General features: G+C 55.9%; 2 protein-coding genes across 2 annotated transcripts; one reads left to right on the plus strand and one right to left on the minus strand.

Moving 5' to 3' along the window:
- The first annotated feature begins 418 nt into the window (after positions 1-418).
- On the plus strand, positions 419-5350 carry LOC113209108 (carbonic anhydrase-related protein 10-like). Its single transcript, XM_026426463.2, has 11 exons — positions 419-900; positions 1790-1895; positions 2577-2627; positions 2762-2898; positions 2985-3176; positions 3522-3617; positions 3706-3772; positions 3854-4008; positions 4576-4707; positions 5099-5147; positions 5230-5350. Exons 2-11 carry the CDS (start codon positions 1802-1804, stop codon positions 5241-5243), a joined length of 987 nt encoding a protein of 328 aa, XP_026282248.1. The 5' UTR covers positions 419-900; positions 1790-1801; the 3' UTR covers positions 5244-5350.
- A 15-nt stretch (positions 5351-5365) lies between these two features.
- Positions 5366-11732, minus strand: LOC113209107 (mucin-5AC-like). Its single transcript, XM_026426462.2, has 4 exons — positions 10152-11732; positions 8396-8473; positions 8050-8312; positions 5366-7943 (listed from the first exon to the last, which is right to left on the minus strand). Exons 1-4 carry the CDS (start codon positions 10807-10809, stop codon positions 6270-6272), a joined length of 2673 nt encoding a protein of 890 aa, XP_026282247.2. The 5' UTR covers positions 10810-11732; the 3' UTR covers positions 5366-6269.
- Between the last annotated feature and the right edge of the window lie 644 nt (positions 11733-12376).

Raw genomic sequence — 12376 nt, forward strand, 5'->3', positions numbered from 1 at the left:
GCGAGCCTTCAATAATCGGTGACCCGACCCGGCTGCCTCCGCCAGGGCTGGGAACTTCTATAGTGCCCCCCTTTTTCGTTAGATTATTAGGGACAAATTTCAAAGAGTACGTAGCAATTTCCCCTCGAGTGGTGGTGGGTGGTAGGCAGGAAAAGGCACATTTCCCCGTACATGTTCGTATTTCCGCCCCCCACATACTCACAAGCACACAACCGCACGGGGTCGGTCCAGCGTTGCCCCCCCCCCCTCCCCAACTTTCCCCTCCCCTCGTGTTCGCGGATACGCCCCCGCCGCAGGAAAAGTCACTGGACCAACCGGGGGGGCCGGGGCCGGGGCGCCTCGCGGCTGGAGCAGGCTGGAGTGTCTGGCTGGAGGAGGAGCTGCGGGGCTCGGCGGGGCTCGGCGGGCCGGGAAGGTGAGTCAGTTCGTCGCTCTCCGCGCTCGCCGCCGGTCGCAGCCCGCGGGAGCAGGGGCCTCCGTCCGCGTCCTCGCACCTGCAGCGGTACCCCACACCCCACCTGCGCCTCCCCGCCTTTCTGCGCAGCTTACAAGAGGAGACATCTCCATCATTGTTTTGTTTTCTCTTATATCCCAGCACCCCTCCTGCTTGCGATGTCGGCTAGGGGCAGCTGATGCTGGAGCAGGGCGCGTCGTCCACGCACACGTCAGCTCGACGTCGAGGTTCCGAGTTTTAACAAAAGCCCGTTCGAGTTGAACGTGTGTGTGGGCCGGGGAAGGACCCCCGAAGGACGCCGTCATGCTGACCCCCGTGGTCGCCGGGGTCGCAGCCGCGGCCAGCCGGGCGACCCGACCCACCCGACTCGACGGCCCGCCGCCGCCGCGGCCCTAGGCTGGCCTGGCTGACCGTGGGGACAGAGGAAGAAGATCACTGACATCGAGGTAAGCATCGGCGCTGGGGTCTGGAAGTACTTGTGTTCAGAAAAGTAAGTCATGTATGTAGAAATAATACTAGGGCCACTTTGGCACACGGTTCGCATCTCTACACTATAAAACCACTATCCTCTGTTGAAAACGTTAACAAAAATCACGGCTAATTTTAAGTACGACGTCCATTTTGACTGTAATGGCTCAAGAAGGCTTCTTTGCAATATTACCGGGTGGTCCACAGACCCCTTCCTTTATTATGGCCCCGTGCCGGTATGCAACCCACGGTCGCACGCCTGCATCCGGTACACTGCAAGCAAAATGTAGGATGGGGTCTGTGGACCACCTGTATAAGTAAAAACTTGTAGTTCATGTAGTCCAAATGACATTTTTCATAATTGCTAAAAGTTGATGCTGTCTTGTATACTACGTTGTATATGGGGAGTGTATAGCACGTTTCTAACAGAAATAATAAAAGACTGCTCCTAAAAACCAGTGATTATGAATAAAATATATAAAGCAGATTTTACAATTCACAATGGCTGCATTAATAATGTATTTCGACGGAAGAAGAATAGCGGGTAGAACATAAACGTGACCGATTGGTCAAGAGCTTCCCGCCTCTACGTCACGCCGGTAGTGGGAGTAAGCGCTCGGCCAATCAGGAACCTTTATGTTCTACCCGCTAGTCGAAATACACTATAGAACCCCTAAATAAACCCTTTTTGTCTCGGCGCGGTTAAGCCCACCACTCTTTGTTTTCGAAAATAAAAATCGGCTTCACATGGTCACGCCGTCAAAGTGGTCAAACTACGACTCCGGAACGCCTGTGGTGGACTCTTGTTTAAGGGTTGATTGTAGTTAAGCAAGCTGTAGATAATCAAACGTGATCATAAATGTGCAGGTAGTCACGACGATGGCCGCTGCTGAAGTCGTCCGGAGCGCGCCCTTAACGTATTGGGGTGTTAGAACGGCATTCTGCACTCTTCTACTGCTACTTCAAGTCGGAGGTAATTCACTGAAATATAAGTTTACTATAGGTTTTACATTGGTAATGAGAATGGGCTCGATATTTACTCGGTTTGTTGCGACATGGTCCATCCCAACAAAAGGATGTCATATATTAACCTCCTCATAACAAAATTATTGGGTGAAAAATTATGATAAGAACGTGCCATTTTGACATCACTGTGACCCGTTTGACACATTCGTGACATTTTCCTGTTTGTTGGGATGCCTTGCGTCATCATGGACAGTCCTACAATGTTGAACGGATCGGAAAGACTTCGGGTCAAGCCTTTCTCTGCAGAGAAAATATGCGCCACACAAAACTGGATCATTTAGATTTAGGGACATTCGGAACACCTGATATAATGAGAAGAATAAGGCCCCCGGGAAGGCCTTTTTTTTTGGGGGGGGGGGCTATCCTCAAAAGTCTGGAACGTTTTGTACTGTTTTCTTCATTATTCTCAAATTATAATCAAAACAACACCACAATTTCGAATATTGATGTTAGCGTGTTACTTGTTACATGCGCCCCCTGCAGGCACGAATCCTGGGGTAGGAGGTGAGGTGGTGAGTGGGGAGGGGGGGGGGATGATTGGCTCCGCGGTCTGGAGCGAGAGTAAAGAGACCGTGCTCGCGCGGAGGCAGCATCGCCGCTTTAAAGTGAGATCCCCGTCGGCCCGCAGGTTTTTCGGGGGTCATTTGGGAGGAGTGGTGGACGTACGACGGCATATCCGGTGAGTCGGCTGCATCCGCGTGCACATCACTCAGAGGGCCCGGCCCGGGCCCCTGCTGGCAGATGCAAAGCATGCAAAGCACGTCCCGGAGATTTGAACGCATCCCCTCTCTTTGCTCCGCCCCGCTCCTGCAGGCCCGGCCTTCTGGGGGCTCATCAACCCCGAGTGGAGCCTGTGCAACAAGGGCCACCGCCAGTCGCCCGTGGACCTGGAGCCGGACAGGCTGCTGTTCGACCCCAACCTGCGGAACATTCGAGTCAACGCGCACAGGGTAAGGAGAGTGCGGGTGGCGAGTAAAAACACAATCAGGTCAGGTGCAAACGAAATGCTCCCCTCCAACGCCTGCCGGTGCTCCAGGTAAACGGGCTGCTCACCAACACGGGGCACGGCGCCGTGCTAGCCCTGGACAACTCGACTCGACGCGCGCTCAACGTGTCGGGCGGGCCGCTGGCCTACAAGTACCAGCTGCACGAGCTGCACGTCCGCTACGGCCTGGTGGACTCGCTGGGCTCGGAGCACCTCGTCAACGGCAGGTCGTTCCCCGCCGAGGTGAGCCTGGGCCCTCCCTCCCACGAGGACTGTGTCGGATTGCCTATTTGATTGGGGATTTTATTTTCCAAAAAAGGATTTTTGGAAATTTGTAAAGAACTTTTTTTAAAAGTGTATTTTGTTTTTCAAGTCTTATTTTATTTTTTCGCACTTTTCTGGAAAATTTTATTTTTTCCTATGTTTTCTGGGAAAGTAAATTTCGGATTTTAAAATCCCTAGAGATGATGCACGGCAGGGCGTTTCACTGTCTCACATGCAGCAGCCATGTGAACTGACGTCTTAACCCTCATTGAAGTTGAAGGACCACGAAAATGTCTCAAACTCGTTCTGTTATTTACCTCACAGATTCAAATTTTCGGGTTCAACTCGGAGCTTTACGTGAACTTCTCGGATGCGACTCAGAAGGCGCAGGGGCTGGTGGCGCTCTCCATACTGCTTCAGGCGAGTGCTTACGGAGCCGTCGAGGAGATAATGAAACCTTTGCAGAGTGCTGTCCATTTGGTTGTCAACTCGTTCACTCACATCACAGGTGGGGGACTTGTCAAACCCGGAGCTGCGCTTGCTGACGGACCAGCTGGAACGGGTGCAGTACCGCGGTAGGTCAGAAACTTCGATCAGTCACAACAATCGACAAGATATTCCGATGCTGTGCTTAAAAATCTGATGTAAACTACCAGGAGACTCGGTGCCAGTAACGCGAATTTCAATCCACGGCCTGCTCCCCAACACGTCCGCCTACATGACTTACGACGGCTCCACCACGATGCCCGGATGTCATGAGACCGTCACGTGGATCGTGTTCAACAAACCCATCTACATCACCAAGCAACAGGTGAGCGAGTGGGAGTGCCCCCTAATGAACGTCTCTCGAGCCAGTGCTAGCGCCTGCTACGCTCTGGGTAGGCCAACCCGCTGAGCAGCTGTGTGAAGACGGCGGCCCGTCCGTCAGGCCGTCAGGAAAGTGAGTGAGTGAGTGAGTGAGTGAGTGAGTGAGTGAGTGAGTGAGTGAGTGAGTGAGTGAGTGAGTGAGTGAGTGAGTGAGTGACCTCTGACGTTATTCAGAGAATCTAGAAGCCGTTGTGGCAGTTGTACAGGGGATGGACTGAGTTTCTGGAAATTCGGGAAGCGGAAATAATCAAGCTTCCGCGACAAAAAGTTTTCTCGTTGGAACACATCTCCGTAAAATTGAAAATTTTCTTTGAGCAACAACTTTCGAGTGGAAATTAAAACTGTCGTTTCACCAACTCCTCTTCGTCGGGCTCCGACGGCGTAGTTGTTCTGATGACCACGTGTGGTTGGAAGCGGCTGTTCCCGCGATCGCAGAAGTCGCCGAAGACATGACAGCGGTGTGAGGGGCGTACTGTGAGTGAGAGTGAGTACACTATTTTTGTGGGTGCAGCTACTGGCGCTGCGCCGCCTCATGCAGGGTACCATCGCCACCCCTAAGGCGCCCCTCGGGAACAACTTTCGCGGCCCGCAGTCTCTCCACAACCGGCCGCTCAGAACCAACATCGACTTCAGGAAGGACGCGGTGAGTCCCGGTCGAGCATGTCATCACGGATCTGTACCGCCTGCAGGCAGGTTGCCTACTCGCTTGGGTCCATAAGGCGCCGTGGACTGGTTAGCCGCGATAGGCGCATCTGTATGCGGCGTGTCCATGGAGTATTCGCTCACTCATTCGCCTATTTCGTTTTTAGCACACACTTCCTTGTCTTAAATGGAAAATGCTGCCGGTCCTGTCTTATTCTTCACTCTTCAGTACTGTGCTGTATGCAGGGTTGCAGAGTTTTCCTCCAGTCGCTAGCAGCGCCTTCGTGCAAGCGGTGCAGCAGCATGACTGAGCCTGTGTAGGAAGCACATATTGATAAGGATCACTCATCAGTCCGTTTTTGTTTCTTTCATTTGCCTACACCGGTAATCAGGCCACAGGGAATCAGTGCGTCTCAATGAAAAAAACCACGTACTACAAAGGTAGGTGATCGGCGCAAGTGGCAAGTTGCCGCAAATCTGATTCACCAGCTGTCGGACTCTAATGTTGTTTTCCTTATGGCAGCAAACGTATGGTGAGGGGCTGACTGCCCGCTCGAGCGCCCTCAAGGCACGCAACCGGCGCGGCGCGGAAGTCTCATGGGCTGCCTACCCGACAGGCGGTACGAGGATGGAGGAACTCGAGGGAGGAATGTAATCTCTTCTAATAAAGGATACTTTTATTAAAAATCGATACAAACATAATTTAACTATCACATTGTAGATTTTGCAACATTGCAAACATGACGACGAGCAGGGAAATTTGTAGGTAGGACTATAGACCGTATTTGGAATAACGGGATCACATAAACGAATGACTCCCCTAGGAAAACGTTTTCGTAACGAAATAGTCAAGGGGATCCCGATGGCATCGCCGTGACGTATTTAAATCACATCACCAGTGACCTCACATTTGCAAAACTCGTGACCTCGTAGGTCATAAGGAGGTCACAATGATGTATAATTGTTAGAAAACTTATCTTTTGGGTCACGAATGAAATCATGGTATTTACAAGTATGGTTAGGGAGAGTATCACGATAACGTATTTGTACTTGAAAAGTACTTCTTACCTAATAGTACGACTGATGAAGAAATAATAATAATAATAATAATAATAATAATAATAATAATAATAATAATAATAATAATAATAATGCGTTTTCTTACACAATTTACGTACGGTACAATTAGTGTCTGTACAGGGAAAGACTATTGGCACTGTGAAGATAAGTACCCTTAGATAGATATACATTCATTCATTTTTATAGTAAACTAGTCTAATCAAGAAAACACCTTTCACACAAATAAAACTCACACACTTACACACATACCACATAAAACACCGCGCGGGGACAGCTGCGCCCGCGTACACACAAGCATAATAGTTCTCAGTCTTGCCCCATTTCCTGTGTGCTGTATGATTAGTACAATTCATACCACTGGCTGGGCTCTGCTCCACCTCCACCATCAACATTTCCGAGCTCCCGTCACGGAGTACACTCTCTTTGGAAATCACGGTAGGCTAACGCTAAAGTGCATGACAAGGTTCGATTAGTACATTTTTCTCAGAAACCAGACATACTGCGAGGCAGGGGTATCTCCCCCTCCCCCTCTTCCTCGTCCCTGGCCCTACCGTCGGCCCTGCCCTCGGCTCGGCCCTCGGCCCTGCCCCGCTGCTGGTTTTTCCTCCGGCGCCCCTTGTTCGGCCGCCTTTGCTTGTGCCTGCCCCGCGCTCCACCCTGCTGCCTCCGGCCGCCGCCGCCTCCCGAGCCTCCCTGGCCGCCTTGCCCGCCGGCGGGTCGCCCAAAGGGCCGTCCTTCTATGGGGTCGCCGAATGACCCCCTGTCAGAGTCTTCACTGCCCCCGAAGGGGACTCTGCCTGAGGAGCCCCTCCTAGAACCGTCAGCAGGGCCTCTCCGGGCGCCGCCCTCTGCAGAGCCTCTGCGGCCGCCTCCAGCACCTTCCGCTGAGCCCCGGCGGGAGCCACCGAACGGATTGCCGAAAGGCGTGCCCGTCTCCTCAGAGTCCTCCGAGTCCCCCCACGGGTCAGGGGTGGCCGGCGCCGGCGTGGACTTGGGCCGAGGTGTCCGGAACCTCCAAGACGGTGACGTAGTGGTCCTCAACACTGGTGTGCGAGCAACCCAGAGATGTCGCGTGCTGCTCATAGTGGTGCTGGGTGAAAAAGACGTAGTTTGAATGGTCCGAAGCCAAGTTGCCGTAGTCGTCGTCGTTGTTGTTGTCGTGGGAGGAGGCGGTGTATATGTGGTTGTTGTGCTAGGACGTGGGGTGGTGGGGTCGGGGGTGGTTGGAGTAGGACGTGGGGTAGTTGTTGTTGTGGTCGTGGTTGTAGTTGGACGTTGGGTGCTTGTTTTCGTGGTGGTTGTGGTGGTTGTAGTAGGACGTGGAGTAGTTGATGTCGTAGGCAGTGGGGGTGGGATGGTTGTAGTAGGACGGGGAGTAGTTGTCGTGGTGGTGGTCGTAGTGGGACGTGGGGTAGTTGTCGAGGTGGTGGTCGTAGTGGGACGTAGGGTAGTTGTAGTGGTGGTCGTAGTAGGACGTGGGGTAGTTGTCGTGGTGGTGGTGGTCGTAGTAGGACGTGGGGTGGTTGTTGTCGTGGTGGTTGAGGTAGTTGTTGTAGGACGTGGGGTGGTTGTCGTGGTGGTGGTGGTTGTAGTAGGAGGTGGGGTAAAAGTTGTCGTGGTGGTAGGGGTGGTTGTAGTAGGTCGTGAGGTAGTAGTCGTCGTAGGGGTAGGGGTGGTTGTAGTAGGACGTGGGGTTGTTGGTGTCGTCGTACTTGTACTCGGAGCTGGCGTTGTCGTGCGCCTCGCCACGGTTGCAGGAGGCACGGAGAATAAGGTGCTGCTGGCGCCCATGCTGGTCGTTGAGGGCGCCAGCGTGTGTGGCATGCGCTGTTGGTGGCTGTGGCTGCTGCTGCGCTGCCTGCTCCCATAGCCGTGCTGTCTTCTGGTGGGCCGCAGAGTCGTGGCCGCCGTCGTGGTCGTGGGCGTCGTTGGCCTGGGCGTGGTCGTGGTTGTTGTAGTGGTGGTGCTTGTCGTTGTGCTGGTGCTCGGGGGCGGAGCAGCGGGGCTGAAGACAACGGGGTGCACGACGTGCGATTCCACAGGATCGATGGGGGACCCGTCGACTGGCGTGAAGGAGTCCACAATGACAGTGCGCGACACCAGGTTGGGATTGGTGCAGTTTGTGTTGGTGAAGGTCCTCACCGCCTTTTTGATGGACTAGAATCACAGGAAATAAATAATAGGGCAAATTGAATTGCCGAGTCGAGAAACAGGGTGCTTTCGAGTGCACGTACAAATGTGGTGTCGAGAGTGGGGGACTTACCTTAGACTTGGTGGTCCAGGGTAGGACGAAGGTGATGTCCAGCGCGTTTCCGGGGCCCAAGTTGCCCATGACGAGGAAGGACTCGGCCTCGCCCTGGTCGCAGTCCGGGCAGCCGGCGGGCAGCGCGGGCAGCGAGGCGCGCACCAGCTTCCTGGCGGACGGGGAGGACGCCTTGAGCACGCGGGTCGTCCTGAGGTCCCGGGGCTCACTGGCCTTCCCCCGCGCCGACTGCTGGGGCCGGCGGGGCCGGCGGGCGCGAGCGGCTGCGGAAAGCGAAGCGGCTCGTCGTCAATATCTAACGCCTACTTAAAATGGGAACTGATAATAGGTCTCTCATGTGTCTCACCGAAGTCGGACCGGCAGAGATGGTCCAGAACATTCTCGTACGTCTCCACTTGGTTGCAGGGACGGCACTCGTCATTTGCTGAAACAGTGGAGCGATGTCATTAATTATTCGTTGTCCATGTTTTGCTGTGTACGTACTAAACGTCCATGCGCTTATTTTTGTTCAAAGCTAGGTACTGGATGTTTCCGAACAGTGTTCGGGGTGGTTTGTTAATACAGTAGCGCACTTCTACGTGCGGGCGGGTTGCCCACTCGCTCAAACTTTAAGGCGCCATGGTAAGGGGCGATAGGCAAGCCCGCCTGCACGCCTGCGTGCGGTACAGCATAACGAGTATACAGAAGTATGCGGGGTGAATCAGAGACCAGACACCCCGTACAAACAAAGTTCATCAAACCGTAAAACGTCGAATCCCTCCACACTTCCCTCTAGCAAACTTCTATCAGAAACCCCCACGCCCCTATGGTGTTTGCCTTCCATCACCCACGGCAAAGCCAAAAGCTGAGGCAAAAGCTACTGTGTGTCTCCCAGCTGTCACACTTGCCCGGCCCCGGCCGGCGGGCTGCTGACTCCCTCCCCCACGCATCCCTACTCATCCTTGTCTCCCTCGCTCATCCAATTGAAGAGGATCGCTTCTTCACGCCCCGGGCGGGACAATGCGAGGGTTCGAGTAATCCCCATTTACAATGATTGGCGACAGGGCCGAGCTAAGCGTGTAACCTGACTGAGGCGTCTCTCAGTCTTTCTCTCTGTCTCTTTCTCATCCACTGCGTGCTTCCTCCTCAATCTCCCACAGAGAGAGGGCGTTTTGGATGCGGTCCTGGTCGACGTGATCGTTGACGACACCCTGTCTGGGGTCAGCCTGCCCCGGTCCAGTTCGTGGGAAACGCCTCGTATGAACAACACGTCAGCGACTTATGTAAGAGCGGTAATCTTCTTTAGTTTGGCAGATTCCTGGCAATAATAAGGACCTCACACTGTCACGGATGAAAAATAAAAATGAAAATACCCTCCGATATATCTGGTTGTACAACCCCTCTTACAAGTGTTGACTAGCAGATCATGCACTTGTTGACGATAGATTAACAACGCCCATTTTAATATTCGGAGGATCTAAACTGGTCTGTGGTGGGTTTCTTGTGCGGCGCGCTACATCCGCAACACTGTCAGCCCGATGCGCAGCTTATCACCCCGACTAAAAATAATATTCTTAATACAGTACCCTTCGTATTCGTTTTGGCGCGACGCTTTTTTGTCCATTTTCCCTGGACGGATCCTTGTTGTGAGGCCCGTCGCGAGTAGTTGCGGTCGTTTGTATGGAGGGGCCAGAGAGCGAGCGAGAGAGAGAGAGAGAGAGAAAGGAGAGGCGGGGATGAGGGGGAAGGGGGCGTGCGTTGAGTGACATTTCCCTATCAGAGAGCCATTACTGGCAGGCGCGAGCGAGACTCTCAATTGAAGTCCAGTCTACACTCTCATGACGCTCGTCGCTTACTTTCTCGCTAGCCGGACCCTTCCCCCAACTTGCCTCCCCTCACCCGCGCAGGATTGAGGGGGGGGGGGGTGTATAGGGACCCGGCCAGCCCGGCCAGCTTGGCCGAGGCTGAGAGATGCGGGAGACCGGGAGACTTACCACCCGTTGAGTCATTGCTGGTCAGAGGGGGGTTGGGGGGGTAGGGGGAGAAGTGATTTATCAAGCCGAATAAGACGTAGAATGGCAAAGAAAATTGTGCTTGACTTGACTGAGTCGTGGGACACTCACCGTCTTCCACGACCACCACGACGGGCTCGCTGTCGAGCTGGCGGACCTGCTCGCCCGCGGGCTGCGGGGGCGCCGGGCCGCGGCCCTGGTCCGTCTGCGAGGCGATGCACATGTCGTTGTCCAGGGGGAACTTGTCGCAGCGGAACATGTCGGGCCAAGGGTAGCCGTAGACGCGCATGCGGCCCTCGCAGCCGCGGCGCACCGCCTCGCACAGCGACCGGCACGGGTAGATGGGCGACATGGAGCGCTCCAGGCAGACGGGGCTGAAGAGGGAGCAGAGGAAGAGCTGCGCGTCCCCGTGGCACTTGATGTTGACGAGCGGCACCCAGGAGGCCGCCTGCTGCCCGACCTCGACCATCGTGTCGTGCTCCAGGAGGTTGGGCAGGCGCATCTGCTTGTAGCCCACGCCGTAGCAGAGGCTCAGGTTGGACGGGATGTCGACGCACACGGGCGCGCGGCCGCCGGCGCCGCCGCCGCCGCCCGTCCCGAGGCCCCAGTCGGTGAACATGGTCCTCGTCTGCAGCGGGATGGGCAGCGACGAGCCCTGCTGCGCCGGCCCGGTGGCCGCCGCCGCCGCCGCCCCCGCGACGTGCACCGCGTCGAGCACCCCGAGCAGCAGCGCCCAGGCGCACGCCCAGTAGCCGCGGACCCACCACATGGCGCGGAGCGGCGCCGAGTCGCTGTTGCTGATTTGCGAGTCACTGCGACGCACTGCGACGCACTGCCACCGTTGACGCACTTGGGAGTCACACGTTTGGGGGGCGACACTTCGGATCGGGAGACAGTCCCTGCGGTACCCTGCGGCGCGGGGCGAGCGGAGCACAGCCGTTTTACATAAATCAGTCGCAGCGGGGGACTCCCTCGGGGTGCGACAGCAGCTCGCCACAAGATCAACACACAACACAGAATCTCCTCCTCCGGGACCGTCGCGACGGAGGGGGGAGGCGGAGGGGGGTCGCTGTCACAGCGGCTGAACCCACTCAGGTGCGGGGGCGGACACCAGCTGTTGCACCTCCCCGTCGAGCAGTCGCGGCAGCGCCGACCCTCTGGAGGCTCTCATCCTGGAGCGCGACGAGCACGTTGGCCGGGGTGGTCGTCACCCTTCACTGCCCCTGACCTGCCCCGCTGGGGGCCACGCTCGGGGCCGGGGTGGGCCGGGGCTGGGCGAGATAAGATTAGGACCCCACTGCAGCGGCGGGGACCAGCGCAGCCGGCGCACGGCGTCACTTCACTGTCTGTGCTTCACTTCACTTCGCGTGCTTCGCGTGCTTCGCGTCCACTGCGGCCGCCGGTCTGACGGCGCGGAGGCGCACTCGGTGTGGCCGCGCGGGGCGCGCGTATGGACTTGCGCGGTGCGGTGGGTGCGGTGCACCCTGTGCTCAGCCGGCCTCAGCTGTCACTGCAGCACTGCACTGCTGCACGGCGCTGCTACTGCCATGGCACTGCACACGGAGGAGTCCCTGGGACTCGCGGGGACGGCTGCCTGCTGGGGCTGCCTGCCTGCACGCCGTGCCCGCCAGCTGCCAGTATGGGCTGCCTGCCTGCCGGGCGGGAGAGGGGAGGAGAGGGGCTGGCGGCCGTGCCTGGGGGGCTCCCGCTCGCGCCCGCTCCGCTCACTGAGCCCCTCACCACGGGGCACTGACACCACCACTGACAGCAGCAGCAACTCCTCCTCCTCACCCCCCCCCCTCTCTCTCTCTCTGTCTACCCCGTGCCCCATCTCTTTCTTTCTCTCTCTCCCTCTCATTCTTCTTCTTCTAGTCCCCACGTTACGCATCCCCGCGGCCCCGGTCTTCCCCCTCAAATCTGCTCTGCCTCTGCTCTGTATCGCCGCTGTCGAGAAACGCAGGGGTAGAGGAAATAATTAAACGAGTTGGAACCGTAACAGACTCTTTCCTTTCAGTACTTAGCCGTTTGTTGGAGCCAATCAACTGTCTGAGACCACCTGTATTCAGGGAGAAATCAAATTGATGCTGTATCAAAACGATATCAAATACCAGACATGAGCCAATTTTAGGGCCATAATTCAGGATCCATTCGACACGAAAATCTGCAATTGTTTGATATTGATATCATTCTGATATCGTTTTGAAGGCTGAGTCTAGAAATTCTTCCCCTGACATTGACTGTTTTACATCGCAGCGCCACACCAGTCTAAATACAGTACAACCCTCCCTCCCCTCAGCGGGGATCAGTTGAGATGGTGGGGGAAAGGGGGAAGGGGG

Source organism: Frankliniella occidentalis, unplaced genomic scaffold (genome assembly GCF_000697945.3).
Source record: "Frankliniella occidentalis isolate FOCC.00 unplaced genomic scaffold, Focc_3.1 Scaffold80, whole genome shotgun sequence".
NCBI classification, from domain to species: domain Eukaryota; kingdom Metazoa; phylum Arthropoda; class Insecta; order Thysanoptera; family Thripidae; genus Frankliniella; species Frankliniella occidentalis.